The following is a 27,290-nucleotide window of genomic DNA, read 5'->3' as shown; positions in this document are numbered from 1 at the left end:
GAGAAACTGTGATTTGCAGAATTCAAAGAGTCATTTCAGTGGAATATTTTATATAGCCCGTATATATTGTTTAAAGTGCTTCTTACACTTCACTCACCTGTAGATGGGACCTGACTATTGACTTCTGCTTGTTAAATTCAAAGTTCTTTCTCATGAAAAAATAAAGAAGAGCAGATGCCTCTGTTTGAGTTGACCGTGACCTATGGTTACAGCATTTCAGGATTTCATAGCAGAATGATCCACACATGTCTGCTTGCCCTTGAAAAAATGCTGGAGGAAACTACAGGGAAAAAAATGTCAAAAATGTTTAGCACTTCTCCCACTCCCTGCTACATTCATTTTGAATCAACGTTCAAACTTTCATTGTTCAAACATTGTTTCAAACTTTCATTGACAACAAGCCTCTCTCTCAGACATCCAGTGTCTAGCAAAAACATCTGCCACTAGCTAAGCATTCTCTTCTGTGTAAAAATGAAAGTAAGTGAAAACGGCGTGTGCAAGTTATGTACAAAGCATTAACCAAAACCTGTTGTGTACAAAGCATCAGTCAAATTAACCTTCCAAATTTGAATTTGATGCACAAATATCATCATGTGCACTGAAAGCATAGTGAGGTGCAGCAGTGGCAATGAAAATAGCATAGTCAAGGGAAGTGGGGAGAGTTCAGACACCATTATAAAAGCTGACCAGTGAGGAGAAAAAAGTTTGGAATAGCACTACAGCTGAGGAAATAATGGATGTTTTGTGGAAGTATGGAAAGGTTAAAAAAAATCATTTCAGTTGGACTGAAAACAAAAATTCCAAAATATTGGTGAATCCAAAAGTTAAAAAAAAAAACGTTTTGGATTGAATTAAATGTTTCAGTTGACCTGAAATACAACATTTCAATTTGAGCATTTTTAAAACGTTTTTGAATTTATATAAAGACATTTAAAATAAATTTCAAAACAAAAAGTTATTTCAAACCAAAAATTGGAAACATTCTGGGGGAGGGGGTGTAAGGGGAGGAGGAGGTAAGGAGAGAGGGCTAGGTTATTTTCAAAACAATTGGTGAAATTGGCATGAATTCATAAAACATCTCAGTGTTGCCAAATCTGATATTTTTGCCAGAAAACATTTTGCTGAAAAATTTCATTCCTCTCTATTGATTACCATAGCTTTATGCCACATTAAGCTAGTGTTCCTCTTGTGGCCAAGTCTGAACAGCATTAGAAGGCAGAGAGTATAGGATGTAAAGGTCCAAGTGACTCTGTTTGCTGAGAGCTATTAATCACAGGATGGAGACAGTAGAAAACAGAAGGAATGAGAGGAGGGAGAAGATAAGCACGTTTGGCGCAGATCTAGATTGCTATAGAGATTATTATCCCCAAAGGAGCCACTACTGAGATCAATATGCCTACAGCCATTTGGAGAAAGAACACAACCCCTGCACGCAATGGGATGGATGGATCCGATGATGTTAGATATTTACTCTCCTGCCACTGCACATGTTCCTCTGGCTCCTGGCAGTCTGGTGTGTAATTTAAAGCAGGCTGTGGCTGGTTTATCTTATATTCCTTTGGCCTTTGAGCTATGTGGCTGGGAGAGGCATGACCATATTTCTTTTTTCTTTTTTTTGCAATTTACAACCATTCTGGAAGAATGGCATGTAGCTTAAACTTTTCTCCACTACTGTGTTCCATGCAAGGGACTGGACAATCAGATCTATTTTGTTTAATGTTACAAAATTACAGTAGCATTTCTCCCCAGCCACCACTATAATCCATCTGCCAAATCCCTGATTATTAATCCCTGGTCCTCAACTCCAGCTCTGATTTTGTAGCTTTTAGATCTGGTTCCCAGGCACAGCGAGGTAGTTCAGTGTCTAGAGGTTAGAAAATGCTCCCATAATTATTTGTACCTACAAAACTGCAGATAGTAAATCAGAGGGTGTTTTTCAACACCGATCCCTAAATACCAATGAAACGAAGAGACAGAAAGCACCTTAAAGTGTGAAATCCTCCACCAGGTTGGATTTGTTGCACCGCCCTGCCAACCTTATGTAACAGCTTTCAAATGGAATAAAAGTATAGTTACCTTGCTCACAAACAACCGCAAGGCAGCAAAGACATGCTTGAGGGCTACTGCCGACTGGTTGACTTGCAAAAAGAGCAGGTAGGTATCAAAGACCTTTTTCATCAGTGTATTCTGGCAATCAGATTGCTGGAGTTGTCTCTGAAAAGTTAGCACACAAACAGGATTGTAATATTTTTAAAATAATGGAACAGAAAATGGCTCCTTTGTTTTTTTTTTGCACCAAGTCCTAATGTGTCCAAATGTGGTGGTATCTTTAATGTCAGCCCTACAAGAGCTTAGAGGTTACCAGCAACATGAGGCATTCCCCATGGGCTGTGGTCTCTTCATACCTACCGTAATATGGGACCATTGTTTTCCACTGTTTGTTCTCCCTTCTCATTCCCACAAACTACTACACATAGCACTTAGGACAGGGAAGTGGGACTCATGAGAACTAGGTTCTGTTGATGGCTGCCACTTTCTATCTGTGTGACCTAGAGCAAGTCACTTAGGTCAACATTTTCTAACTTAAATGCCTACAGTTAGACTTCTAAATCCATATTGCACGAATGGCTTGATCAGTGGCCTGATTTTAAGAGCTGCTGAGCATCCACAACTCCCGCTGACTTCAGAAAAGCTATTTCAGCATCTCTGAAATTCAGATGACTTTGGCCATGTCTACACTTAGCACTGCTGCAATCGATACAGCAGGTGTTGATTTAGCAGGTCTGGTGAAGACATGCTAAATCAATGGCAGAGTGCTCTCCCATCGATTTGTGTACTCCACCTCTCTGAGAAGGGTAAGGGAAGTCGGTGGGAGAGTGTCTCCCATTGAGACAGCTTGGTGTAGACACCGCAGTAAGTCGACCTGAGCTACATCGACTTCAGTTATGTTATTCTCGTAACTGAAGCAGCGTAACTTGGGTCAACTTGCTGCAGTAGTGTAGACCAGCCCTTTTATTCAGGTGCCTCAGTAAGAAGTTAGCAGCCTAAGCTTTAGGCACCCAAGTTCGAAAAGTTTGGCCTTAATTTCTCTGTGCCTCAGTGTCTCCATTTTTAAAATGTGGTAATACTTACCCACCTTTGTAAAGGTATTGAGATTTTTTAATGACAGGTTTATATGAGGTCAAAGCATTACTATCATCACACTGTAGCAAGTGATGCTGTTTCCATGGGTCATCCCTTTTCCTAGCTCTTCTGCTCAGTCAGGACACTTTAGGCCAGTACCTACATGAGGGCTTACTACTCCCTTTCCTTCACCCCACCAAAACCCCTCAATAATGGAATGATTTGGCATTATATTTGTTTCTTTGTAATGTGCTCACAGGCATTTTGAAACTTTTTAAAAATTCTCTTTTTGCTCAAACCTATGACACCATTTCAAGCAGAATTTGCAGCAATAGAACATACCTGGTGGTTCTGAGTGAAAAGACACAATAGGTCAAGAATGGTGAGGCAAACCTCTGTGGCAATATTTGCCTCTGTGTCTGCGTAGTGTACAATGTCTGTTTCATTGGAGCCGCCTGCAGCAAGAGGAGTGGGAAGAGAACAACAAAGTGACTATCAAGATAAATAACCCTCCCATCAGATCAAGAACTGCTGCCAAAGTCAGTACAAACATTCATTCCTGAGTGTGCATGTTAGCTAAAGGGGGGAAGAGGGTTCTTTGCTTCAATTTTGTTAATTTTTTAACAACTTTTCAACTTTGCAGAATATTGTTTCTTTGTTTGCTTTTTCGCAACACAGATTACATTCAGCCTGACAAGAGATTTGAACCATGAATTATATCCTATCATCACATCTCCCTCAGAAAAAATTTATGTGCAATAAACAAATGTATACTTGACATTTTCTGTCACACCGTCTGCCACTAGTTACATATCTTTTTCAGGTCTGCCTATCTGTACCCTTCAGGTCTGTTAAGGGCTAACTGTAGGGTACATCAGGCTGTGTGTGCAGAGGGCATGAAACCACTAGCACCTGATGGATGCACTCTACCTGTAAAGGACAAGGGCATGCAGGTTGCCTTCAGAGGACACGGGGAAAGTGAACTCTTACATAATAATTAGTACTTATAAGTGAGCAGTGTGCATTCATTTTAGCATCCCCTTTAGATGTTAGTTGTGCAAAAAGGGAATGGTACACTGTCCTCACCTGTTTAGGGTATCTTAACACTGCTGGAACCAAAACTCCGCCTCACCTTGCAGTCAGGGAGTACAAGCACTAGAATTCTGGCTGTACACAGCACAAAAACACAGTGGGGGTGGCAATTGGAGAAGAAAGAATCCCTAAGCCTTCTCCCCTCACACAGGCATACAATGACTGCTAAAATCTGGCAATGTTTGTTCCATAGGTGAATTAGCCAATGCTTGACTTGTCTGTAAATGCTATAATTCTAGAATGATATTCTAATGCTACAATTCATTCCAGTGAGTTACAATGCTGATGGGGAAAAAAATGGATATTTATATTTTAAAGCATTTTAAAGCCTCTACTCTCAGAGGTCACATTACTGTATTTGCTCACTGACAAAGAATGCCATTCTTATTGTTAAATAGAGACATGTGTAGGTATGCTTTAAGGATACCTGTTATTTTTTAAATGTCCAATATACACTACATCTTAATGAGCACATAAAATATTACCTCTTGATCTTGGGATTAAAAGGAAAATTGCTGTGTAAAATACTGAGGCATCCATTTTCATAAAATCTGCTTCCTACAGATTAAAGCACCGGGATATGAAAATGACAAGGAGATGACAATTTGCAGCAGTTACAGCCACACTGTATTTTGAAGAGCTTTATTTGTCATGATTAAAGACGGTTGAAACATTCAGAATTTTGAAATTTTTCGGTGGAAAACAGGACAATTTTTTCCTGAAAATATTTGCAAACAGAGTCCCCATTTTTTATCAGCTCTAGCGCTTATCCTATTTCAGCTGTTGCACACCTGACTGTACAAAACTCCCAGGGGCAGGTTCTCAGATGGTGCAAATTACCATGGAACTTAATGAGCTGGCAAAAAAGTGGGTGGTATGAATCCACTGAAGTCTGTGGGAAGTCAGCACCTCTGAAAAGCAAGCTGCTAATTTCATTTTCAAAATATGTGTTTAAGTACCTATTTTCAGGTTCTGATGTTTGAAAGTGTTGGCTTTTTTTTTCTTTACAGGTCTATGGTCCAACTATTAATATTCATAGAAGTTCCATTTCAGCCAGCAAAGCCCATTGAAAACAATGTAAAGACTCTCATTGACTTCAATGGGCTTTGAATCAGCCTCTTATACATTATGGTGCTGTGCTCTATAGAGAAAGCTAAGATAGAGAGACAGACAGATAAGTAGATTCATTTCCTTCATACTTACTTGCCATGCTGCTGTCTATCATTTGCAAGAGTTTGGGGTTGGAAAATGCATTTTTGCCACGGATTATTGGTAACGTTTGAGATCTGTGATGTTTGTGGCCATCATGACTGGAAGTAGAATGCATCCTGAAATTGAGAGAGCACCGTTTTTTGTTTAAATGTTGTTATCATATCCCTATAGTTTTTCCATGTCTCTCAGAATTATCTGCAGTATTTCTCAATGACCCAAAGGGAGACCAACTGATGCAAAATATTTCAGGTTAATATAGCGGAAGAACAAAGTCAGCAAGGCATATATAACACAAGTAGATGTTCTGTGATTTCTTGAGATCACAGGAGACATAATAACATTTGCTTATTACTAGGAGAAGCATTGGTTTAAACAGCTGACTAATGTTTACACAACAGCCCTTAGGGGAAGAGGAACTGAGCTGAGTTCTGTTGGTTTAGAATACAAAAAAAACTATTTACACCACAAAGTATTAAACACAATTAATAAATAATGGGGGACTGATGATTTTAGAATGGACATTGATCACAAAAAAGAAAAATTCTTTTTTTGTATTCTGCTAATGAATACAATAGACTATTTTGCTAAATAGAAGACATTTAAAACTAAGGGCACCAAATACAGGCACATCCATTCATACATAGGTTCCAAAATAAAAATGGCCTTATTTTCAAAAATACGGGGAACCTGCATCCACTGGTGAATTCAGTGAGAACTGACAGCATGTCTGAAAATCAGGTCCCTTTTATTTAGGTGCCTAAATATGGATGCCTAACTTTAAGTACACAGTTTTGAAAATTTTGTCCTCTGCACAATTTATTTTCTGCATACAGGCCTAGAATCTGTATGAGTTTTGACTTGCACAGTTAGCGCATGATCAGTCCTTCAGAAGGAGAGGAGGGAGGGTTACCCGCAACCTTCCTCCATGGTTTCCAACCCCATGCCCTACCACAGAATGAGAAGGAGGCTTGTTTCCTGAAAATCACAAGTTTCCTGAGAGCCACAACACTCAGGAGAGCTGCCAAAAGCCATCCAAGTGGAGAGCTTGTGCCTCAGCACTCCTACCCTGACTCCCCACAGCTTCCATTTCAACATGACCCTGAAGGAGATCTTTCTTTAGTAGACTTTAAGGCCAGAAGGTACCAGTATGACAATCTAGTTTCCTACATACCACAGGCCAGGAAGATTTACCTGTATCAGCCCCATAACTACTGGCTGAGCTAGAGTGTGTCGTTTAGAAAGACAACCAATCTTGTCTTGTGCAATCTTTAAGCACTTCAACTGATTGAGAATCTACCACATCCAAGTAGTTCCAATGGTAAATTACCCTGACTGTGAAAAATATTGGCCTTTTAGCTGTGCTACCCAGACCGCTCTGATACCCTAACCCTCTTTTCGCAGGGGAAGGGAGGGTTGGCTGCACGGTATATGATGGGGTGATCAAAATTGTGGGCAAGGGAGCAGGATGCCACAGATGGTGGCTCCACTCCACTCCATCACCTTCTGTCCTGCTCTCCCAAAGAGTGGAGTCCCATCTCCTCCAAATACATACAGGCAAAGGGTGGGCTTTGCCCTTACCTTTTCCCACCAAGAGTAACCTGCCCAAGAAGAGGCCCTTCTACTCGTGGACATGTAAGGTAGAAAATCAGGACCCAAGGCACTAACAGTTTCAGCAATAAATTGAGCATTTATGTGTACTTTCCGCTCAACTAAAAATGTCTCTGATCTGTTGGTAATTATTTGATTATATTACAAATATTTTTAGACTTTCAAAAGAGCTCAGCTCCCTTTCAGTGGCCAAATTTTTGCTACTCAATATGCTGCAAAACTGGTTCTAAGTGCTGCAATGGGAACTGCCGGGTGAAAATCTGACCCCAACTGTTGAGCACTTGAAAATCTTACCATGGGTTACTTTAAAAATCTGGCTCCACATGCACATGAAAATATATTGTTGGTCAGCAAATGTAAAAAAACAAACATACACTTTCAAAAGCACAGTGCAGGTTAGAAGGGCCATTGAAAAGTAACAATATTTTATTTATCTCTTAACATATGTCTTTGCCATTCCTTACAAATATTTTTTATAGCCAAAAGGGCTAAATGCTGCTTTGGGAGGATGCAGACTGTAGCAGTCGTTTGAAACAGCTGCAGCATGCCTCATTTGTGGTAGTTTTAAAATTTTGTTCCACCATGCTGGTTCTCCTGTAAACGTGCAGCAAAACAATGGCCTCTTCATGCTTTAATTCAAAGGCACCTTGCCAGTTCCAGCTGTGTAATGAGATCAGTGCTTATTCTGGAGGAGGGAAAAAGGAATGTTTCCTTTTCCTCATGTTTCATTTGTTCCCGCCATATGCCACGATACAGGCTTATGATGTTGGGCATTATTGGGTTTGAATCAGATGCGCATAGATAAACAATTTTATCTGAAAAGGACAGAGCAGTGTGAATAGAGCCTCTCTCAGCCTGCTCTTAGACAAAGCCTACAAACCACACAGAATCAGAAATTCACTCCCTTCAGTCCTTCTCTCCTGGCTTGGCTGCTCTTAGGGTTGCTACCTCAGGCCATGCAGCCCATACCCTTGATCTTCTTTATCTAGAAAGCCACTCCCACTTCCTTGATGTTCAGATGAGGAAATAAGTCACCTGTCTTGAAGAGTCAACAAAACCTGCTTAACCTTTCCCCAACAGGATCAACACCTGGTAACACGGGAGTATGTCAGGTTTCAGAGTAGCAGCCGTGTTAGTCTGTATTTGCAAAAAGAAAAGGAGTACTTGTGGCACATTAGAGACTAACCAATTTATTTGAGCATAAGCTTTCGTGAGCTACAGCTGAATGCATCCGATGAATGCATCCGATGAAGTGAGCTGTAGCTCACGAAAGCTTACACTCAAATAAACTGGTTAGTCTCTAAGGTGCCACAAGTACTCCTTTTCTTTATGGGAGTATGTATTATAAACAAACACACTGATTTTCCCTTCAAGAGGGCATTACGGCTATTACTACAATGCACATTTTACTTCATTTTATTTCTGCAGTTTATTCAGATGACATAGGATAGAACCATTAAATTCTGCTTAAAATGTACAATTGATTGATTATTTGGAGAAAAAAAGACCAGGAAAAAGAAACATACACCTAGCTTACAAAATGGACACAATAATAAATGACTATACTACATGTAAATGTGGAAGTAACCAGATGGGGGCCAAACATACCCACCCAATAAGTGGCACTGCAAAGGGGTCTTTAGGTGGATGTAAATGAGATTTAGACCATGTGTTTAGACCTATTTTGATCTGGATTTGGTTTAAGATATTAAAAGCTTAATAATTACCATTGCGACAGTATACCAGATGTCTGACAAGATGAGTTAGATCCTTTAAGTGTTCCATTATTCTGGGTGGCCTGAGCAAACTTAAAGGCAGCAGCTATTTTCCTGTTAAGAGAAAATAAACGTTAACTCTGTTATGGTACGTGCCCCTGATTAGGTCATGTCAGTGAAAAACACATATGTGCCTGGCAAAACATAACACAAAGCATGAATTGGTTAATACAGCAACTCTTCATTTTGCTACTGAACTTATGATAGACAGCAAAGTTCATTGTTGTTGCATGAAATGAAAACTGAAGCATCGTAACATGGTGAAACAGAAGTGCATGTTTCATGCTTGACAGCTGGAAAAATGATCTCATGCTCTTCAGCATAATGGGCAGAGAAAAATACTAGGGGCAGGGGAATCTCAGTTTCTAATGCTTTTGAAGCATTCAGCGATTCACGATAGTGCCATTCCCTCACAGTTCTATGGTGACAAACAGAAGGATCTGTTTGTCCTTCTCCGGCATTTGCACTCAAAAACAAGATTGGTACAAGTAGTGTAACTACTACAGCTTACAGAGTAGCAGCCGTGTTAGTCTGTATCCACAAAAAGAAAAGGAGTACTTGTGGCACCTTAGAGACGAACAAATTTATTTGAGCATAAGCTTTCGTCAGCTACAGCTCACTTCATCGGACGTTAGTCTCTAAGGTGCCACAAGTACTCCTTTTCTTTTTACTACAGCTTAATGCACTATCACAAGTAATCCACCTGGTTGCCTAGGAAAATGGCTATATTAGTTGAGCTTCAAACATTCATGGGATTAAAAAAAAAAGTGTACATCAGCTACCGTAGCTGTAGGTCAGCTACCATATTTAAGAACGATGCCTTCAGAATGAAATTGATGTACATTGATGACTTATCTACGTGTTAATCCCCACTGTAGTACTTAAAATAACAATGCATTCTACATCGTATAAGTAAAAAATAAATTACCTTATTATATTTCGTTTTCCTAGATATCTGAAATTTTGCAGGCAAACCCTGAAAAGCATGAAGTACATTTTGTAATGATTCTGTTTAGTGACACCATACTATTTTTCAAAAATTCTGAGTCTCGATCTTTTTAAGAACCCCCCTGATAAATGCACCACTTTGTTAGCAAATGATCCAGGAACTCCCGGAATTCAGGAAACCGAAGGGGAGACTATCACTTCCACTCTATTGCCCATCTCTTCTCCCTGAGTTTGGGATTCCTGCGTGGTCAGGGGGAAAACCCTGTGGGGATGTCTGCAGGAGGAGTTTCTCCACCAACCTTATGGAACTTGTGTGGCTAAGTAAATGGTGACCCAGTCAGTTCCATCTTACTCATCTTTCACAGCTGAGCTAGTTAGGGGGTTCTGTTCTAAGCAGGGAGCCTACAGGAGTTGTGCTCAGAAGGAGCCAGAGGAAATTGGGTCAGGACAAGGGCCCATGGAATGTGAATAGCTCTGGAATCCATAGATTTTTCACAAGATCCACTGGTTTGGGGAGGCAAAGACCTTCCTTTTCCCACGAGGAAGAGAAGGGGCAGTGAATCTCAATCCCAAACAGAATAATTCATACAAAGTTCTGTGAGAAAAACCCCAAAGAGTTTCCTATCCTTTCCCTGGAAATAGCCAACATAAGGATATGGTCTTTAATCATTAGCATGCCTGCATTTTACCCCAGAGAGTAAAACATTCTATTACTACAGCAGCTGCTAGAGAACATTATTATTTAACAAACCAGCAAACAAACCAGAGAGTGAACTTACTCTAAAATGCTGAAAAAGTCCGTTATCTCTGTGAATGGAGCTCTCTGCCAATAGGAAATCAATGTATCTGGAACCAGACATCAAAATGTAGGAATTTAGCAATTACTGGAAATTGAAGGCCAGATCCATAGCCCACTGAAGACTGTAAGAAGTTTTCCCTTGACTTTACACTAAGTTAACACTGCATGCTTCTTTTGGCTGCATGTAGAGCATGTGCTCGAGAAGCCCCCCAGCACAGGTTTAATAGCAATGTAGACAGTGAGGCACAGCTTAGGCGAGTAGAATACACCTGCAGGTGTGGATCTGTACCCGAGTACATACCCTACATGGCTTTCTACTCATCCAAACTGTGCCTTCCCTCTACACTGCAATTTTTAATCTTGTAGCGTCCCACTACGCAGGAAAAGACTCCAGCAGCAAGGAAAGGCTCTGGCAGAGGCGAGGAAGCGGGGAAAGGCTCCTGCCACAGGGAAGAACTACGGCAGCTCCCTGCTGCTGAAGCCTTTCCCCGCTGAAGGGGAAGACTCCAGCAGTGGCAAAAAGCTCTGGCAGCAGGGAGGTAGCAGGGTGTGAGCCCTTCCCTGTTGACTCCCTCCTGCCAGAGCCTTTCACTGATACACATAGCTGTGCACCACAGTGTGGACACAGCCGGCTTGTCACTGCAGCGTATCCCACATGCCGCTGAAAGCAGTGTGTAGCATAGACATAACGTTAGTGAGGCCCTAAGGATTTTATAATATTACAAGTAAAAAAGTGCATTTTGGGGATTTTTTTTTTACCTTCTGAAATTGTTTTCATAATGTGAAGGAAACACATAAGAAGGCTTCTAGTTTCAGCCTGATCTAACTTGTCGAAGCGAAGAGTTGATCCAATCAAAGACAAAGGTCTCACAATCTGCAGAATTGGAAACACACTGGCTTACTGAGTATCAAGACATACTTTTTAACTCTAAGAATTGTTTTCAAGTGTTTATGCATGTACCTTTTCACAGGTGTCAGTTCTCTCACTGTTTTTTTCACTGGTACTTGGGTTAGACTCAAGACTTGCTAAGGAAGCTCTGGAGTCAGCATGGTTTGCTGCAGAGATAGCTACTGATGAAAAGGCTGTAATCAAAAGTCACGGCAAACATGCTAAAATAATGTGTATGGGTACAAAAACGAACAGTAATAAAGGAAAACCAAAAATATGTTGTATATAGGATGGACAGCTTTGAACTGTCAACCCCTGTCATGAAGCTACTGGTGACTACATTTGGTACTGAAAACATGCAACAAGTTGAACTAAAATGATACACTTTTGCTGTTATTCATGGCACTAAAAAAAACCCATTACTTTTTATGAAGGCCTGATCCAAAGCTCACTGAAGTCAGTAGAAAGACTCTCACTGACTTCAGTGGGCTTAGAAATGGGCCTTAGATGAAGTAAACAAAGTAAGTTGTGTTTCTTCCCCTCCATTATATTTTGAAAATATAAAAATGCTTGCCTTATTAAAAATTCACACCTGCAGTACAGCATGTAATGACTTCTTCAGAGCATGACTTTTTGATGTACCTAGCATACATTGTGAAGAAAGTAGCAACTCCCCATTCCATGAGGTTTTAGAATTACAGGAGAATCTCTGTAAATATTTTTAAAGCATGAGGCAATTGCAAGAATACATTAGGGATTAATAAAACACTAAAGGCAAGGTTGGCATCATCACGAGAGGCAGTACAATAAGAAAACCAAGAAAAGTAGGGTAGCTTCAGAAGAAAAATAAAATGGATCCAAAAATATGGGAAAGGAGGAGAAACACAGGATCGCTTGTTTCACTGTATATCACATAAACGGGCTAATGATGATATTCTCAATGCAAGATACTTTTCAGCAGAAAGCACAATGGGGTGAAATAACATGCACAGAGATTTTTGTGTATCAGCACTTCTTTAGTACCTGCTATAGAGTTCAGGACATCTTTGGAAAAAGATGTATCCACAGAGTTTGCATATTTCATTGCTGTTTGACTCTGAAATCCTCCCGCAGTGCTCAAGTCATCCCTAGATCCCTGCATTTCAAAAGTGGGCAGAAACAAGAACTCAGCTATATAATATCACTTTTTACAAACTCAAACTCAGACTGTTCATTAATTTTATAATTACAGTACATCTGATCAGATCGCTTAGACACTGAGCTTAAAAACCTACTTTCAGCTGATTAGACAAGGCAGCCAGAAGAGATCAAGGCTTACCATAATACATTGAGTAACGATGTGCAATATGAAACCTGCTCATAAGCAGAGTTGCATATGACAGATCAAGTCTAAGAGTGTGTATGCTTCTTAAACCACTTGCCTAAGTGTCAGAAAAAGGGGCATTTTAATACTACTAGCAATTATCAAGTGAAACAGGTTCATTTGCTGGAAGCTGAGGAGGGCCATAGCTTCTGCAGACACATGCTTCTATTTTTTGGAGATTGAATATGGTCATATAAATAACACATCTAATCTCCTTACGGGCAGAGGCAGACTACAAGTGCATTCTTCTAAACAATACACCTACCAGGTGATTTATAGAGTAGTGCTGAGCTAGATTCTGATCTGTGCTACAGATCAGGTGTAAATTCCAAGAAATTAACTCCAGATTTCTACCTGAGCAACTGAGATCAGTATCTGGTCCATTGTGATTAACCTGAGATGAGGCAACACCATTTCTCAGCCACTGATATTTGGTCAGCGAATGCTGAATAGAGATCAACCAAGATTAAAAAAAGCAGCTCTCAGACTTCTCTCTCAGTGCTTCATATCTCATCTTTTTAGTATGTTTCCCACAGAACAGATCTTGAACTGCTAATGGACAGCCAAGACCCTGATCCTGCTCACATTTATGCATGTGTTTAAACTTATGCATGTCAGTGTTCCCACTGACATCAAAGGAATACTCCTCTGCATAATGTTAAGCACATGCACAGGCTCATGTAGGCTCAGGACTCATGGCTGTACTGAAGTGGTACAGACTTCCTGCCAGGTCTTCTGCTTCTCAGGAGGCAGAGCAGCATCACCACTAGAGGCATGCAAAACCAACACTGCTTTTTATGAACCTGAACTCATGGGTGTTGTTTGGAAAGCTGCCACTAAGGCCAACTCAACATGAAATATCCTGCAAATATCTCTCCCTTCCCCACCCTCATCTCACTCTTCATTCCCATAGTTCTCAAGATGTGTCCGCTCCCTTCTTGATTGTGTTTCTGGAACTCTAGTCTGAAAATCTTCAGTTCCATTGATAACTGTGGGTGGTCTCTCCTTTTGTTAATGCTAGAGGAAGTAAGGGATATCAACAACTGCAATGATTCATATTAAAGTTCTGAAAAATTGCATTAAGTTACCTGATTGGATGTATTTATATTGAAAAGAAAAATATCCTTCATGTAAATCCTTGGGAGATTGTCCAAAAGCATGCCATAGAGAGGCATGTACAGATTTGCTATTTGTGCCTGTTTATCCTAAGAAAGAGAAAAAAATTCAAAGAAACAAATCATTGTAAACTGGGGAGCGAGTAGTCTTCAAATGTATTTCACTGCATGAAAATATCAGTGGAAAGAATAAATAACACACTTACCTGATCTGCATATCGATCATCAAATGAATGTTTTGCCATTAGGTTTTTAAGCACAGCCAAGGCTAAGTGCCTAATATCCTGGTCCTCTTGCAGTGCATAGCCAACCTCCCGAAGCAGCAACCCAATTAAGAAATGTTTATGGCAAAATTCATTGGTCAGGGTGTATTCTGGAATATCTGGATCAGAACAGACAAGGATCTCATTTTATTTTTAAATGAACTATGTTAACATACATTCCAGAAATAAAGATTCTGACAAAAATTCTCCAGGCAGGCTTATTAAATTGTTTCACGTCGGAGTGACCCATCTAACCACACACCTGGCACATACAGGATTTCATAGAAGGCCAAATCCAGTTTAGCCTATGTGTGAGTTTCAGAACAAATTAACAAACATCAATAACAAATATTTCTTAAGATCATGCAAGTTTGTATAATTTATAAATGAATGATGATTTACACATATTGTTCTTCCCATCTGAGGTTCAATCAAACATGGAATAAGCCTTCAAACACATAGCATCAAGTATTATCCCCATTTTATAGCTGAAGAAACTGAAACACAGAGATGGAAACATCCTATTGTGAGATTATTTAAATGACTCTCCCAAGGTAACACCACAGATCAGTGATAGAGCTGGGAATAAAACTCCTCATGCCTAATTTTATCTATTCACTGCTAACACTCCACGTGTAGCACTGTAAGAAATTAGGCTCTTACCTGATGCGTGATATTCCTGTGTTGATTCTGAAGATGTCACAGAGTCTTGATTTATCATGAATAAAAAAGAAAAGAAAAAGCAGGAATCATGCATTTTTACTAAATCAAATTTATGACATTATGGTGATGTGTGAAAAGTATATTTGATTTTCTTTCTCTCTTTTGATGCTTAATCCAAAGCCCATCAGATTCAACTGAAAGGTTACTATTGTGCTTTAGAGTAAGACCTTGGATAATTGTCTATTTTGTTTATAATGGATGCATGATAAACATAGGGTTTTTTTAAATTCAGTTTGGCATAGTAGAATAGGTAACTATGAGATACATTTCAGTTTTTTTTTAACAGAGTCCTCTCTATACACAGGCGAGATTTTCACACTTCACATTTGCCAAGTTACCCCAGCCAATAGCTTTGGATAACAAATTCTTGCAGAATAATGTAGAAACCAGAAATCATGGTGTTTGATCCACAAGATATACATTGGCAAAAGTGACTTTGGCTGGGGGCAATTCAACAAAATGTGACTGAAATATCACTCCTCTCCTAGTAAAATATTAATGCAGTAATAATGAATAATTAATACTTTACCCTCCTGTAAAGCCTGCTATGTTAAAGTCTCCCAACAGTTTACCAACAGAAATGCATTTAGCTTCACCACAGCTCTGTGAGGGAAGTACTACATTATCCTTTTGCTGATGAGGAAATTAACACAGAGAGAGGAAAATACTCATGGAGGTACCAAGTAGCTCTTGCCTTCCATGGGAGTTACACTCATGCTCAGCACCCTGCAGGATCAAACCCTAAGTGACTTGCCCCAGGTCAAACAGGATGACTGGGAATAGAGCCTCGGGTGAAATCCAGGTTTCACTAAAGTCAACAGCAAAACTGCTCAATCATGCCCTTTAACCACAAAACCAAGACTAAAGAATTTGTTCCAGATGTAAAGGGGGGTGGGAAGATGCTCCTCTCTTACTCTGTTTTGCAGAAATGGCTAAGGATGCATAAAAGACATGGAGATTAGACAGTGCATCATAAGGCCTCTTCTGCCTTAAAAGGCACTTTATTTGTGGCCTGAAGGTGACTCACAGTTGTCAGTATACATGTCTATAAGAGAGTTCAGTAAAGGGGGGGCGGGGGAAGAGTAGTACTGGCCACAACTAGGAGGCCACACTTGGAACACCATACACACTGAGTTTAGCTTTGGAGAGCAAGCATCCTCAGCCTATTGGCAGTGAAACCTACATTTCAGAACTACAGGTTGTTGGGGATCTACTCCTCCCCAAGGATAATCAGCTCATAGATACTAGGGACACAATGGCTTGAATGTACATTCACCAGATGAACAGGAGCAGAAGAGCCTTCCAACTCCCCGAGTTACTGCTTATGGAACCTCACTAACCCCCAGCTGAAGAGGATACAGCTTCCATCCTCCTTCACAGCTTTAACTTCCTTCTTTTCCATTGCACCTGCTCTCAAACCTCCTCCCAGTTTCAGATGTCTCGTCTTGCGGTTCCCATCTCTCAACAGATTTTCAGTTTTAGTACTTCTCTCTCTGCAAGCACCCTAGGTCACTAAACCAAAATTTCCATTAAATGACCCACTTTATAACTGGATTTGCAGGCATATTTGGGATGAACAGAAATAAAGAAAGACCTGGAGAAGAGCTCTGTGTAGCCCGAAAGCTTGTCTCTGTCACCAACAGCAGTTGGTCCTATAAAAGATATCACCTCACCCACCTTGTCTCAGAAATAAACAGACGTTCACACTGGGAGATCTATATTACCCCTTGTTAACATCACATCTATATCCTATTCTCTACTTTCATATCTAATGTCTAGATGTTATTCTTGGAGAGTCTATAGTACTACCCATACTAATTGGCCTGAAAAATATATGACAATTAATACATTTCACAAGCCATTATGTAAGGTGAGTTATTACCTGGAATGTTTGCAGATCGTATGGGCAGGCACAGAGGAATAAAGTGTTCATGGTGACAAACTTCTTGAAGAAAGTCAAATTTGTACTGATGTAAAATCTGAAACACCACAATATTAAATAATTGGTATGGACTTTAATGACAACAGGAAACAAGGTTAAAAATTACATTAATATTTCTCTCTACCTCAAAATCATTCACATCAGCCACTGAAAACTAATGGTCTGTTATGTAACGCTATAGTACAGAATAAGATAAAAAACTTGGTTCCCCCTCCCCCAAATGTTATTTAAGGCATTTGTCATAACCATGCTTGCTTTTTTTTATGGATTCCTGAAATTTAATTTCACACTGATTTTGTATGACTTTAACTAAATGACACATTTAAAGCAGCTGTCACTTTAAGACCCCACACTGGCTCCCTTGGATGGCATATGCTGTTACTTAAACTCTTGGTAGGTATGATGTATCACCTCCACTTCACATAATTCAGGGCTGTAGCAATCATTTCAATAGTCTGCATCATTCACTGACCCAGCACTCTGTGCTCACTAAAAAACAACAACATTACAATGATTTTGTGTGTTTCCTTTCCTCCTCACTCTTTTTATGAACTGAGTACCATGCTTCGGTAGTATCAGGCCTGACCCAAAGGTCAGCTGAAGTCAGTGGTAAGTCTTTTCATTGATTTCATTGGGCTTTGGATCTAGCCCATACTGCTTTTGATAATACACATCATCAACTCCAGTCATTACTTCCAACTGGCAATGGGAGGGCTGCTCATTAAAGTGTTTTAATGAGCATTGAAAGTATAACAAAGTTTATACAAAGGGAACTATACAAACTATAACAAAGAGAAAAACTAATTCCCATGTTGCTGTGTGTGTGCGTGTATCAGAGCATTTTAATAAGAATGAATACTGTTTAGCAACAATATTTTGCCTTTCTATAGCACTTTCCTATCCAAAAGCTCCAAGTGCTTTGCAACTGTTAATGAATTAAGCTTTGCAACTCCCATGTGAAATAACTATTCCCATTTTACAGATGGGAAACTGTCTTGCCCAAGGTCCTACAAGGAGTATTTAGATTCATTTCCTCTTCCCAGAACAGTGTTCTAACTCATAAGAAACTGCTTCCCAGGATGCAGTAGGACCAATTCATCAGAGCAACAATAAGCAGATACTACATCAAACGTCCCAGTATCTGCATGTATCTGTAAAGGCCCAAATCTTGCCCCTTTTTAAAGGGTGGAAAGGATCCATGTCACAAGTGCAGTCTTTTAATTTCTGCTGGGCAGTAGAGCTAGGATGCCAAAAGCACAGAAAAGGGTCTAGACCAAAAAACCTGGAAACCTTTTGTGGCTCATCTGAACTTTTCAGGACCTGTTGAGTCGAGCTGGTAAGGAACCTTCCATTGGAATGATTGTATCTCCATGATGCACCATGGTCATGGTCAATCAGCCACAGAACTGGGCTGATAAAACAGAATGGGGGCATGAGGCACCTGAACTAAAACTCCAGTGATGCACCACGGCAGCTCAGAGGAACACAAATAAACGTTAAAATGCAACATTACAATATTTCTGAATCCATTTTTTTTTAATATTTTGGCCCCAATTCAGGATAAAACAAATGTCAAAATATTGAAATTTTCAATGGATCAGTTCAAAGGGAACGGTTTAGATGAAACCGTTGAGTTTCATCTAAAGCTAGAACAAATTTACTTGGTACAATGTTATGTACTAACACAACCACATGTATTATTTCTTCAAATGGCTACATGTACAGTTCAACTTTCTAGAAGACTGGGATCAGCAAATTTTTCTGTAAGTAAACAAGCAGTTAAAAACCAAAGTACGCAAGCCAATGAAAGCTTAACCTTGCTTCAAAACTGAATGACTGCCTCTTGTTTTGCTCTTTAGTTACAAAGCAAGACAAGCCAAGACACTGAGGATATTTTGGTATTTCCTCAAAGTCATAAGAATCTTTATAACTCATTTTATGCATATTCTTTTTCATTGGCGTCAAGTCTGTTACATTGGCACATCTGTCTTGGCTCCTCATTGACTCTACTTTCTACTGGCAGACTATTTGGAAAGGAAGCTATGCTGTAGATATCATACATACATTTATCTTTGAGGATGTGCTAATTTCTGCTATACAGACTGACCAATCTCCGATAATGAACTGCTCTGTTAGCCATTAACTGGAGGTTTTAATTGAACATCTGTTTTTGCTGCTGAAGGCAGTTAGGACTGAAAAATGTGGAAACAATTTGCAGCTTTTATAGAATTCTTTGCAGATTTATGATCTTCATGTATAACACAATAACTAAGGGCCTGATTCTGCAGCTGTTCCTCTGATTATGTGAGAGATCTGAGTACAGCTTGATGTACAGTTAAAACAATTGTGAATAATTTCACAATCAAAGGCACCAAGTTTGGTTCTTTATAATTCATACGGTCATCTTATTCATTTAGATCACTACTGAATATTTGTGAAAAAATTCATGAATCATAAAAATTTCACAAACTTTTGCCGGATACCAAGAGTGCACTGTTTATTATTTGCTACTATCCTGCATATGTTTCTCTGATCCAAACATGGAGCAGAAACAAAACCATCTCACTTATGCTTCTACTCATACCACATAAATAGTGAAGAGTTGACCAGACCAGTTTGTGATTGAATCACCCATATTTTGAAAATTATTGGTAAAGCTATTTCAGTGAGTGTTTACAAATACATTAGAGGAAAATGAGCATGCAGTTCACAAATGATTCATTAACCTAAAATAGGGCTAGTGTCCTGATCTTGGAAGGAGCTACACATGGGTTGACCTCTGTGCATCTACATATCCCCACTGAAGTTCAATTGAGTTCTGCACAGACATAGGAGTCCAGCTATGTGAAGCTCCTTGCAGGGTCAGGACCTAAATTTGTAACACAATCTTTATAGTAAATAATTTGATCAACTCTACTTCTGAGCATGGAGTAACTACAGAATGGATCCTAAATTGTTTCATCCTGAAAATACTCTGCTATCAAGTCCACTTCAAGAAAATATAACTCATACCTTGTGGTCTCCTGGGCCGAACATGCTTACATAGTTGTTGACCATCTTAAATACAAATCCACGATCCATAAATGTAAAACAGCGCTAAGGAAACAAATAGAATGTTTATATTTGTATATCTACTACCAATAACACAGGGCCAGAGTTACCAGCACAATCTGCCTGCGTTGTGCCTCTCCAATGATGTGTGGCATCTGTAAGTCTGGGTTAAATGACCGGTGACGCTTGCTTTATAGTTGCCTTGTGTCACCAAAGTAGTGCAAAGCATCCAGAGCATAGAGTGAATCAGGCTTGTCGGACTGTTTAAGAAAATAGTAGTGATAAATAAGTTAAATATTTCATTTTTAATGGGACTACAGGCTGAAATTACTACCATAGTGTACACATAGAATCATAGAATCATAGAATATCAGGGTTGGAAGGGACCCCAGAAGGTCATCTAGTCCAACCCCCTGCTCGAAGCAGGACCAATTCCCAGTTAAATCATCCCAGCCAGGGCTTTGTCAAGCCTGACCTTAAAAACCTCTAAGGAAGGAGATTCTACCACCTCCCTAGGTAACGCATTCCAGTGTTTCACCACCCTCTTAGTGAAAAAGTTTTTCCTAACATAATTAGGAGTGAGTTTATCTGAGGAAATAGCACTTCAAATACTGTAGCACTCAATAAGGGGAGGTAGCATGTGATGCAAGCTGACCTACTTTCAGAGTAGCAGCCAAGTTAGCTGTATCCACAAAAAGAAAAGGAGGACTTGTGGCACCTTAGAGACTAACAAATTTATTTGAGCATAAGCTTTCGTGAGCTACAGCTCACTTTATCAGATGCATACAGTGGAAAATACAGTGGGGAGATTTTATATACACAGAGAACGTGAAACAATGGGTGTTACCATACAGACTGTAACAAGAGTGATCAGGAAAGGTGAGCTATTACCAGCAGGAGAGCCAGGGGCTGAGGGGGGGGAACCTTTTGTAGTGATAATCAAGGTGGGCCATTTCCAGCAGTTGACAAGAACAGTGCGGGGGGGGGGGGGCACGAGGGAGGGAATAAACAAGGGGAAATAGTTTTACTTTGTGTAATGACACATCCACTCCCTGTCTTTATTCTATCTATTCTTTTATTTCTATCAAGCGTTCTTACAACTACAATACCCACCTGCTGAAGTGAAGAATCAGACTGACAGAGCCAGAAGAGTACCCAGAAGTCACCTACTACAGGATAGGCCCAACAAAGAAAATAACAGAACGCCACTAGCCATCACCTTCAGCCCCAAACTAAAACCTCTCCAGCGCATCATCAAGGATCTACAACCTATCCTGAAGGACAACGCATCACTCTCACAGATCTTAGGAGACAGGCCAGTCCTTGCTTACAGACAGCCTCCCAACCTGAAACAAATACTCACCAGCAACCACACACCACACAACAAAAACACTAACCCAGGAACCTATCCTTGCAACAAAGCCCGTTGCCAACTGTGTCCACATATCTATTCAGGGGACACCATCATAGGGCCTAATCACATCAGCTACAGTACCAGAGGATCATTCACCTGAGCATCTACCAATGTGATATATGCCATCATGTGCCAGCAATGCCCCTCTGCTATGTACATTGGCCAAACCGAACAGTCTCTACATAAAAGAATAAATGGACACAAATCAGACGTCAAGAATTATAACATTCAAAAACCACTCGGAGAACACTTCCATCTCTTTGGTCACTCAATTACAGACCTAAAAATGGCTATTCTTCAACAAAAAAACTTCAAAAACAGACTCCAATGAGAAACTACTGAATTGGAATTAATTTGCAAACTGGATACAATTAACTTAGGCTTGAATAAAGACTGGGAGTGGATGTATCATTACACAAAGTAAAACTATTTCCCCTTGTTTATTCGCCACCCCCCCACCTGTTCTTGTCAACTGCTGGAAATGGCCCACCTTGATTATCACTACAAAAGTTCCCCTCCCCCCCCTCAGCCCCCGGCTCTCCTGCTGGTAATAGCTCACCTTTCCTGATCACTCTTGTTACAGTCTGTATGGTAACACCCATTGTTTCACGTTCTCTGTGTATATAAAATCTCCCCACTGTATTTTCCACTGTATGCATCTGATAAAGTGAGCTGTAGCTCACGAAAGCTTATGCTCAAATAAATTTGTTAGTCTCTAAGGTGCGACAAGTACTCCTTTTCTTTAAGCTGATCTAAATATTTGCTTCAAAGCAATGATTCTTGAATCCAGCCAAACAACTCACTGACTATGAACTAGGCAGGGGTGAAAGTTAAGTTAGAGGGCTTACCGCTACGCCAGAGTCCTGAGCAGGGAGTGTGGCCTCAACCGGAAGGGCGTGGCCTTAACCGGAAGAGGCAGGGCCTTAAATACCCAGGACCTTTAAATCTTGATTTAAAGGGCCAGGGCTTCAGCTGCAGTAGTGGCGGCTGGGAGCCCAGGGCCCTTTAAATCACCCCTGAGCTACCAGCTGCAGAGGCGGCTGGGAACCACGTGGCTCAGGGGCGATTTAAAGGGCCCAGGGCTCCAGCTGCCACTACTGCAGTGGAGCCCCGGGCCCTTTAAATCACCGAGGAGCCCTGGGGGCTCCCGGCTGCCACTGCTACCCTGGGGCTCTGGGCTCTGCTGTGGTAGCGGCTGCCGGAGCCCCGGCGCCCTTTAAATCCCCACCTGAGCCCTGCTGCCCGAGCCCTGGGGTAGGGGTGGGGGGGTGGGGGGGCTCTGGCGGGGATTTAAAGTGCCCTGGGGCTCCAGCCGCTGCTACCGCCCCAGCCCTTTAAATCCCTGCCTGAGCCCTGCTGCCCGAGCCCTGGGGTAGGGGTGGGGGGGTGGGGGGGCTCTGCCGGGGATTTAAAGGGCCCTGGGGCTCCAGCCGCTGCTACCGCCTGGCCCTTTAAATCCACTCCGAAGCCCTGCTGCCCTTACCCCAGGGCTTTGGCAGAGGGCTCAGACGGCGATTTAAAAGGCTCCGGGGCAGTAGCGGCGGCTGGCGCTCCGGGGCCCTTTAAATCCCCGCCAGGGCCCCACTGCTGCTACCCCAGGGCTTGGGCAGTAGGGCTCAGGCGGGGATTTAAAGGCCCGGGACGGTAGCGGCGGCTGGAGCTCCGGGGCCCTTTAAATCCCCGCTGCAGCCCCACCGCTGCTACCCCAGGGCTTTAAATTGCCGTCTGGGAAAGCCGATCCCGGTAAGGCACACATGCTCTTACCGGTACGCCGTACCGGGGCGTACCAGCTTACTTTCACCTCTGGAACTAGGTTGTCACTCTGGGAGAAAATACTCATGTTATTACTCTACGTTATGATGAGAACAGCAGCTTGATGAGGCCAAATGGTTGGGAGCCATAAAGTTTATTATAATGCTCAAGCCAACAAACAGTTACTGATATTCTTCCCCAGAGTAGGACAGTCTTGCAGGGTCAGCAAGGACTGTAATCCTGGGGACCAGGTCCATCACCCAGATCACAGATGCTCTTGAACTGTACAAGAATAAACCCCCCCAGAGTGTACAGTACATGGCATTCAAATCTGGCTGCTACAAAATCTGGTCTGGAGATGTCAAGCCATCTCTTTAGTCTACATAATTTGTTATGGCATACCAGAAAAAAGCAAAGACCAGATGATTCCAATTGTAGCATAACACTGCTTAACCGCTTGTTCAAATATAGAACATGTAAAAGTAACAGACAGAACTGCAATAGTAACACAAGTGTAATACTGACATGATACACTGGCAAGCAATGTCACCCTCTCAGTGATGTAATGCATTGGGTAAATAAAACTCATGCCAGCTAGGATAACACCAGATAAGGTTTCCACACAGCACCTGAAATGGAGACCATTTCAGAGGACTGCAGATCTATTATTTATTAATTAAAGTGTGCCGAGAGAGACTATATCCTCTGTATTGCTGCTTTTCTTGATAACTTCACAGGAACAATTTATTTCCTGTCAATTTTTTCCAAGAGCTGTGTTTCAATCTGCCTCAGAGAGATTCACCCGTTAGTCTCAGTGTATGTTGTACAGGACACTCTATATGTCACTATGTCACAAGGTTTTTTTTGTTCCTGTCCCCAGCTGTCCAGTTATGTAATTGGCCACACTGTGTCCTAAATGTTAATTCTTCCCCACCGCATAGTTAATCATGAGATCACAGCAGATATTGGAGAACGTCCAAATGATTGAGGGATACAGGAAAAAAAGGAATCTTATTGCTATTCCCATCCCATACGGGAGCGACAGGAGGAAAAAAAAGTAGGCATGAATTGGTCTATCAAGTGAATGAAAGAATGCTGCAAAACCCATCCTTGGGCAATCAGAAAAAAACTAGCACAAAGGCAGATAAACTACTTCAGATTGCTTTACTTATCCAACACATACATTAGAGTAGTTTTCAAAAGTGCTTAAATGAGTTAGGCATCTAACTCCCACTAAAAGTCAATGGGAACTGGGCACCTAACTTACTTAGGCACTTTTGTTAATCTCATGAGGGGGACAGATTTTTAAAGGTATTTACGTGCCTAAAGATGCAGACAGGTGTCAAATAGGATTTTCAAAAGCAACTAGGCACAGAACTCCCACTGAATTCAGTGACTGACTTTCAATGAGATGTGAGTGCCTAAATCACTTCTGAAAATGGGACATAGGCACTGCTGACAATTTTATACTGTGCTCAGAACAGCTACTATTTAGGTTCCACAGACAAAACTGATGAGTGATTGTGATGGTAAAAGTCATTGTTGAATTGTGAAAAAATTATCATTCATGACTGGAACACATGCAACTTTTCCGGAGATACAATGTACATATAATTACATGCTTCAGCAGTTTACAGAATACTTGCAATATTTAAAAAGATGTGTAGAAGCTGGCTACCTATGCTGTTATGATGGTCACATATTACTCCACTACTTCAGTCCTATAGTTGATCAAGAAATTATAATAGCTTGATTTTGTAACAGTTGTTCCATTCATCTATACACTTCTCCTCTACTTAAATGTTACATCCATGAGCTGTACTATTTGCCAGTGTGGACCCTTTGTGATGAAGAGAGACCAGATAGCTATAAGAGAGTGATCCTATTTGGTTCCGGGGGAAGTGCCACTGAGGAGGAGCCACTGAGCCCAGGACGCAAATAAATATGGGGGACAACAAAGAAAAATCAGGGACAGATGTGAAGGTCAAAGGGTCAAAACTAGGGAACCTGAAGGGGACACCGAGCAGAGAACACCAGACAGGGCTGACTGCTCCTCAATAAGGGAGTGGTGGAAGGTGGGTATATCAATCCTAGAATGGTCAAGGCCCTTTCTCTATGAAATGAAAAGAGGTTACCTCAGGTTAATTAGGGACACCTGAGTCCAATTAAGGGCTGCCAGGGATCTTTAAAAAACCCTCTTCTGGTAAAATAGTGGGAGGAGGGAAAAGAAATAAGCTGAAGCAGGGTTAGGGGCAACAGGGAGAAAAGGATTCTTCTAGGTAGAGAGCTATATCCTCCTGTAGGGGAATTATTAAGTTTTCTTCTGTCTGGGGAAGGGCTGGTGAGCAGAAGCCAGTGTAACAAGTCAATGCTCTGGTGGGGGAAAAGAAATGTATGTGTTCTGGGGGGGGTTGCTTAAGAGAATGACTTGGGCCTACCCTGAAGCCCACTTTGTAAATACTGTAAATAAACCACACTTAAGAATTAAAAACCTCCAGAGTAGGATTTATTTACTCCTGGGGAGAAACGTGGAGGCTGACATGATGAAAGAGGAGCCTTGCCACATCTTTTATCAGGACAAATATGTACAAGTGAGGCTTTTCTAGTAGATTTATATGCAGCCATTGGACTTCCACAGACGCAGTGGCACACCTAAGAGCACAGAAACAATCGTACTATAAATCAGTGCTGATTCTGCATCTTCAGCCATGATTCGCTTGGATTGCTCTTACTCCCTCTGACTGGAGGTTTAATATCCTTTACTCTGCATTAACTATGACTGAATAACAGCATGCGCTGTAATGACTGAACCTCTCACCTTAAGAAATTTGGCAATGCTGTGGTTTGCATTTTTTGTTTCTTGAGGAGCATCTTTGTGTTTCCAAACAACATGGTCGGACAAGATCATTATCAGTGTGTCTAGTTCAGTCTGGAATGATTCTGGAAGTCTCTGAGTTCGAGGAATCTAAGAAAAACTCAGATTATTACTTCAGAGTAAACAGAGTTAGAATACATTTACTTTACATGGTTAAATGTATTTGGGTAGAAATTAATCTTAAAATTTAGTTTATTACATAATAATGTATATTCTTACCTGTATTCTGTTTGAATCAACCAAGTGCTGTGCCACTGATTTTAAGATAATTGCAAAGAAAAACCAGGAATGCTGTAACAATATTATGGAGAAAGTCACCTGATAATATTAGTGTCGAAAAACAGATTATTTTGTCAGACAAGATGGGTGAGGTGAGGTAATACCTTTTATTAGACCAATAGAGGCCTTGTCTCTCTAATATCCTGGGGCCAACATAGCTATGATGACACTGCATAGATTATTTTGTGATATTTTTTACATCTAAGAATTCCTTTTTAGAGGAATGGTCTGGAGTTCTCAGCAGTGTGTATTGATAGAATCTACACCACAGAAAAATTAGAAAGCTTTACATTTCACTATGACAGTATTTAAGTCACTTGAGTTGAAGCCACACAGCACCTTGCTGGGTCTGGCATTTGGCAATTGTGATTGTGCCTTTATTAAGAAGTAAGGAGTGAACAAATGATCATTTCCATTCATATTTACACCTCTGTCTTAATTTGTGCTTTGTTTGCAAGTAGATATGGCAGAAATACATGACACATAATAATTACAGTAGGATAACTGGAACCCTTCATAGCAGTCTCAGTAGAGAGGTCAACAACTGAAAGGGCACAGAGAATATGTCCTAGCAGTCGTTTGCACAGACTGGTGGGCCAGTGATGGGAAGCTTGTCTCATGATATGATGGTACTACAAATGAACAGAGGACTTCAATCTCTAGTACCTTTTAGTAAAAATAAATTGACCTATTAAAACATGTACAGTAGAGTGTACATGTATAACAATAATGTTATATAACAGCCATTTAATTTCTTGCATGTACAGTACACTATGGGCCAGATTGTCTCCCCCTTCTCCAGTTCATTTCTGCCAGTATGGTGGTATACAAGAGCTAGGAACTGTCTGGATCAGGACAACAGAGAATCCCCTTGGTGTGGGGACGTCCTCAGCTGGGGTAAAGCAGGCATAGCTCTTACATGAGTTCCCTGCCAGCCTCGGTACGGAGGATATGCCAGATGTATGTGGCCAGAGTGCTATCCCTCTTACTGGTTATTTAAAAAAAACCCAAAAACATTGGCAGCTCTTCATGCTTATCAGAATAATTATCTTTTACATTTTGCTAAT

The 27,290-nt window shown here is 40.8% G+C and overlaps 1 protein-coding gene across 11 annotated transcripts in view; it reads right to left on the bottom strand.

The window, feature by feature from the left end:
- DOCK10 (dedicator of cytokinesis 10) overlaps window positions 1–27,290 on the bottom strand; it is a 248,355-nt gene that overhangs the window by 34,602 nt on the left and 186,463 nt on the right. For 9 of the 11 annotated variants that reach the window (XM_074963916.1, XM_074963908.1, XM_074963911.1 and 6 more), the window contains 17 exons: window positions 26,164–26,235; window positions 25,888–26,034; window positions 19,865–19,948; window positions 16,793–16,889; window positions 14,851–14,895; window positions 14,131–14,306; window positions 13,898–14,014; window positions 12,470–12,581; window positions 11,519–11,640; window positions 11,317–11,431; window positions 10,538–10,604; window positions 9,739–9,786; window positions 8,763–8,864; window positions 5,419–5,543; window positions 3,466–3,578; window positions 2,077–2,214; window positions 98–280 (listed from right to left, as the gene is read on the bottom strand). In XM_074963916.1, the coding sequence (XP_074820017.1) occupies window positions 98–280; window positions 2,077–2,214; window positions 3,466–3,578; window positions 5,419–5,543; window positions 8,763–8,864; window positions 9,739–9,786; window positions 10,538–10,604; window positions 11,317–11,431; window positions 11,519–11,640; window positions 12,470–12,581; window positions 13,898–14,014; window positions 14,131–14,306; window positions 14,851–14,895; window positions 16,793–16,889; window positions 19,865–19,948; window positions 25,888–26,034; window positions 26,164–26,235 (1,863 nt within the window). The remainder of the gene's footprint in view (window positions 1–97; window positions 281–2,076; window positions 2,215–3,465; window positions 3,579–5,418; window positions 5,544–8,762; window positions 8,865–9,738; window positions 9,787–10,537; window positions 10,605–11,316; window positions 11,432–11,518; window positions 11,641–12,469; window positions 12,582–13,897; window positions 14,015–14,130; window positions 14,307–14,850; window positions 14,896–16,792; window positions 16,890–19,864; window positions 19,949–25,887; window positions 26,035–26,163; window positions 26,236–27,290) is intronic. The other 2 variants (XM_074963910.1, XM_074963915.1) reach the window with 1 other exon arrangement.

The sequence above is a fragment of the Natator depressus genome, chromosome 9 (genome assembly GCF_965152275.1).
Source record: "Natator depressus isolate rNatDep1 chromosome 9, rNatDep2.hap1, whole genome shotgun sequence".
Lineage (NCBI taxonomy): Eukaryota > Metazoa > Chordata > Testudines > Cheloniidae > Natator > Natator depressus.
This window is presented reverse-complemented; position numbering and strand designations above follow the sequence as displayed.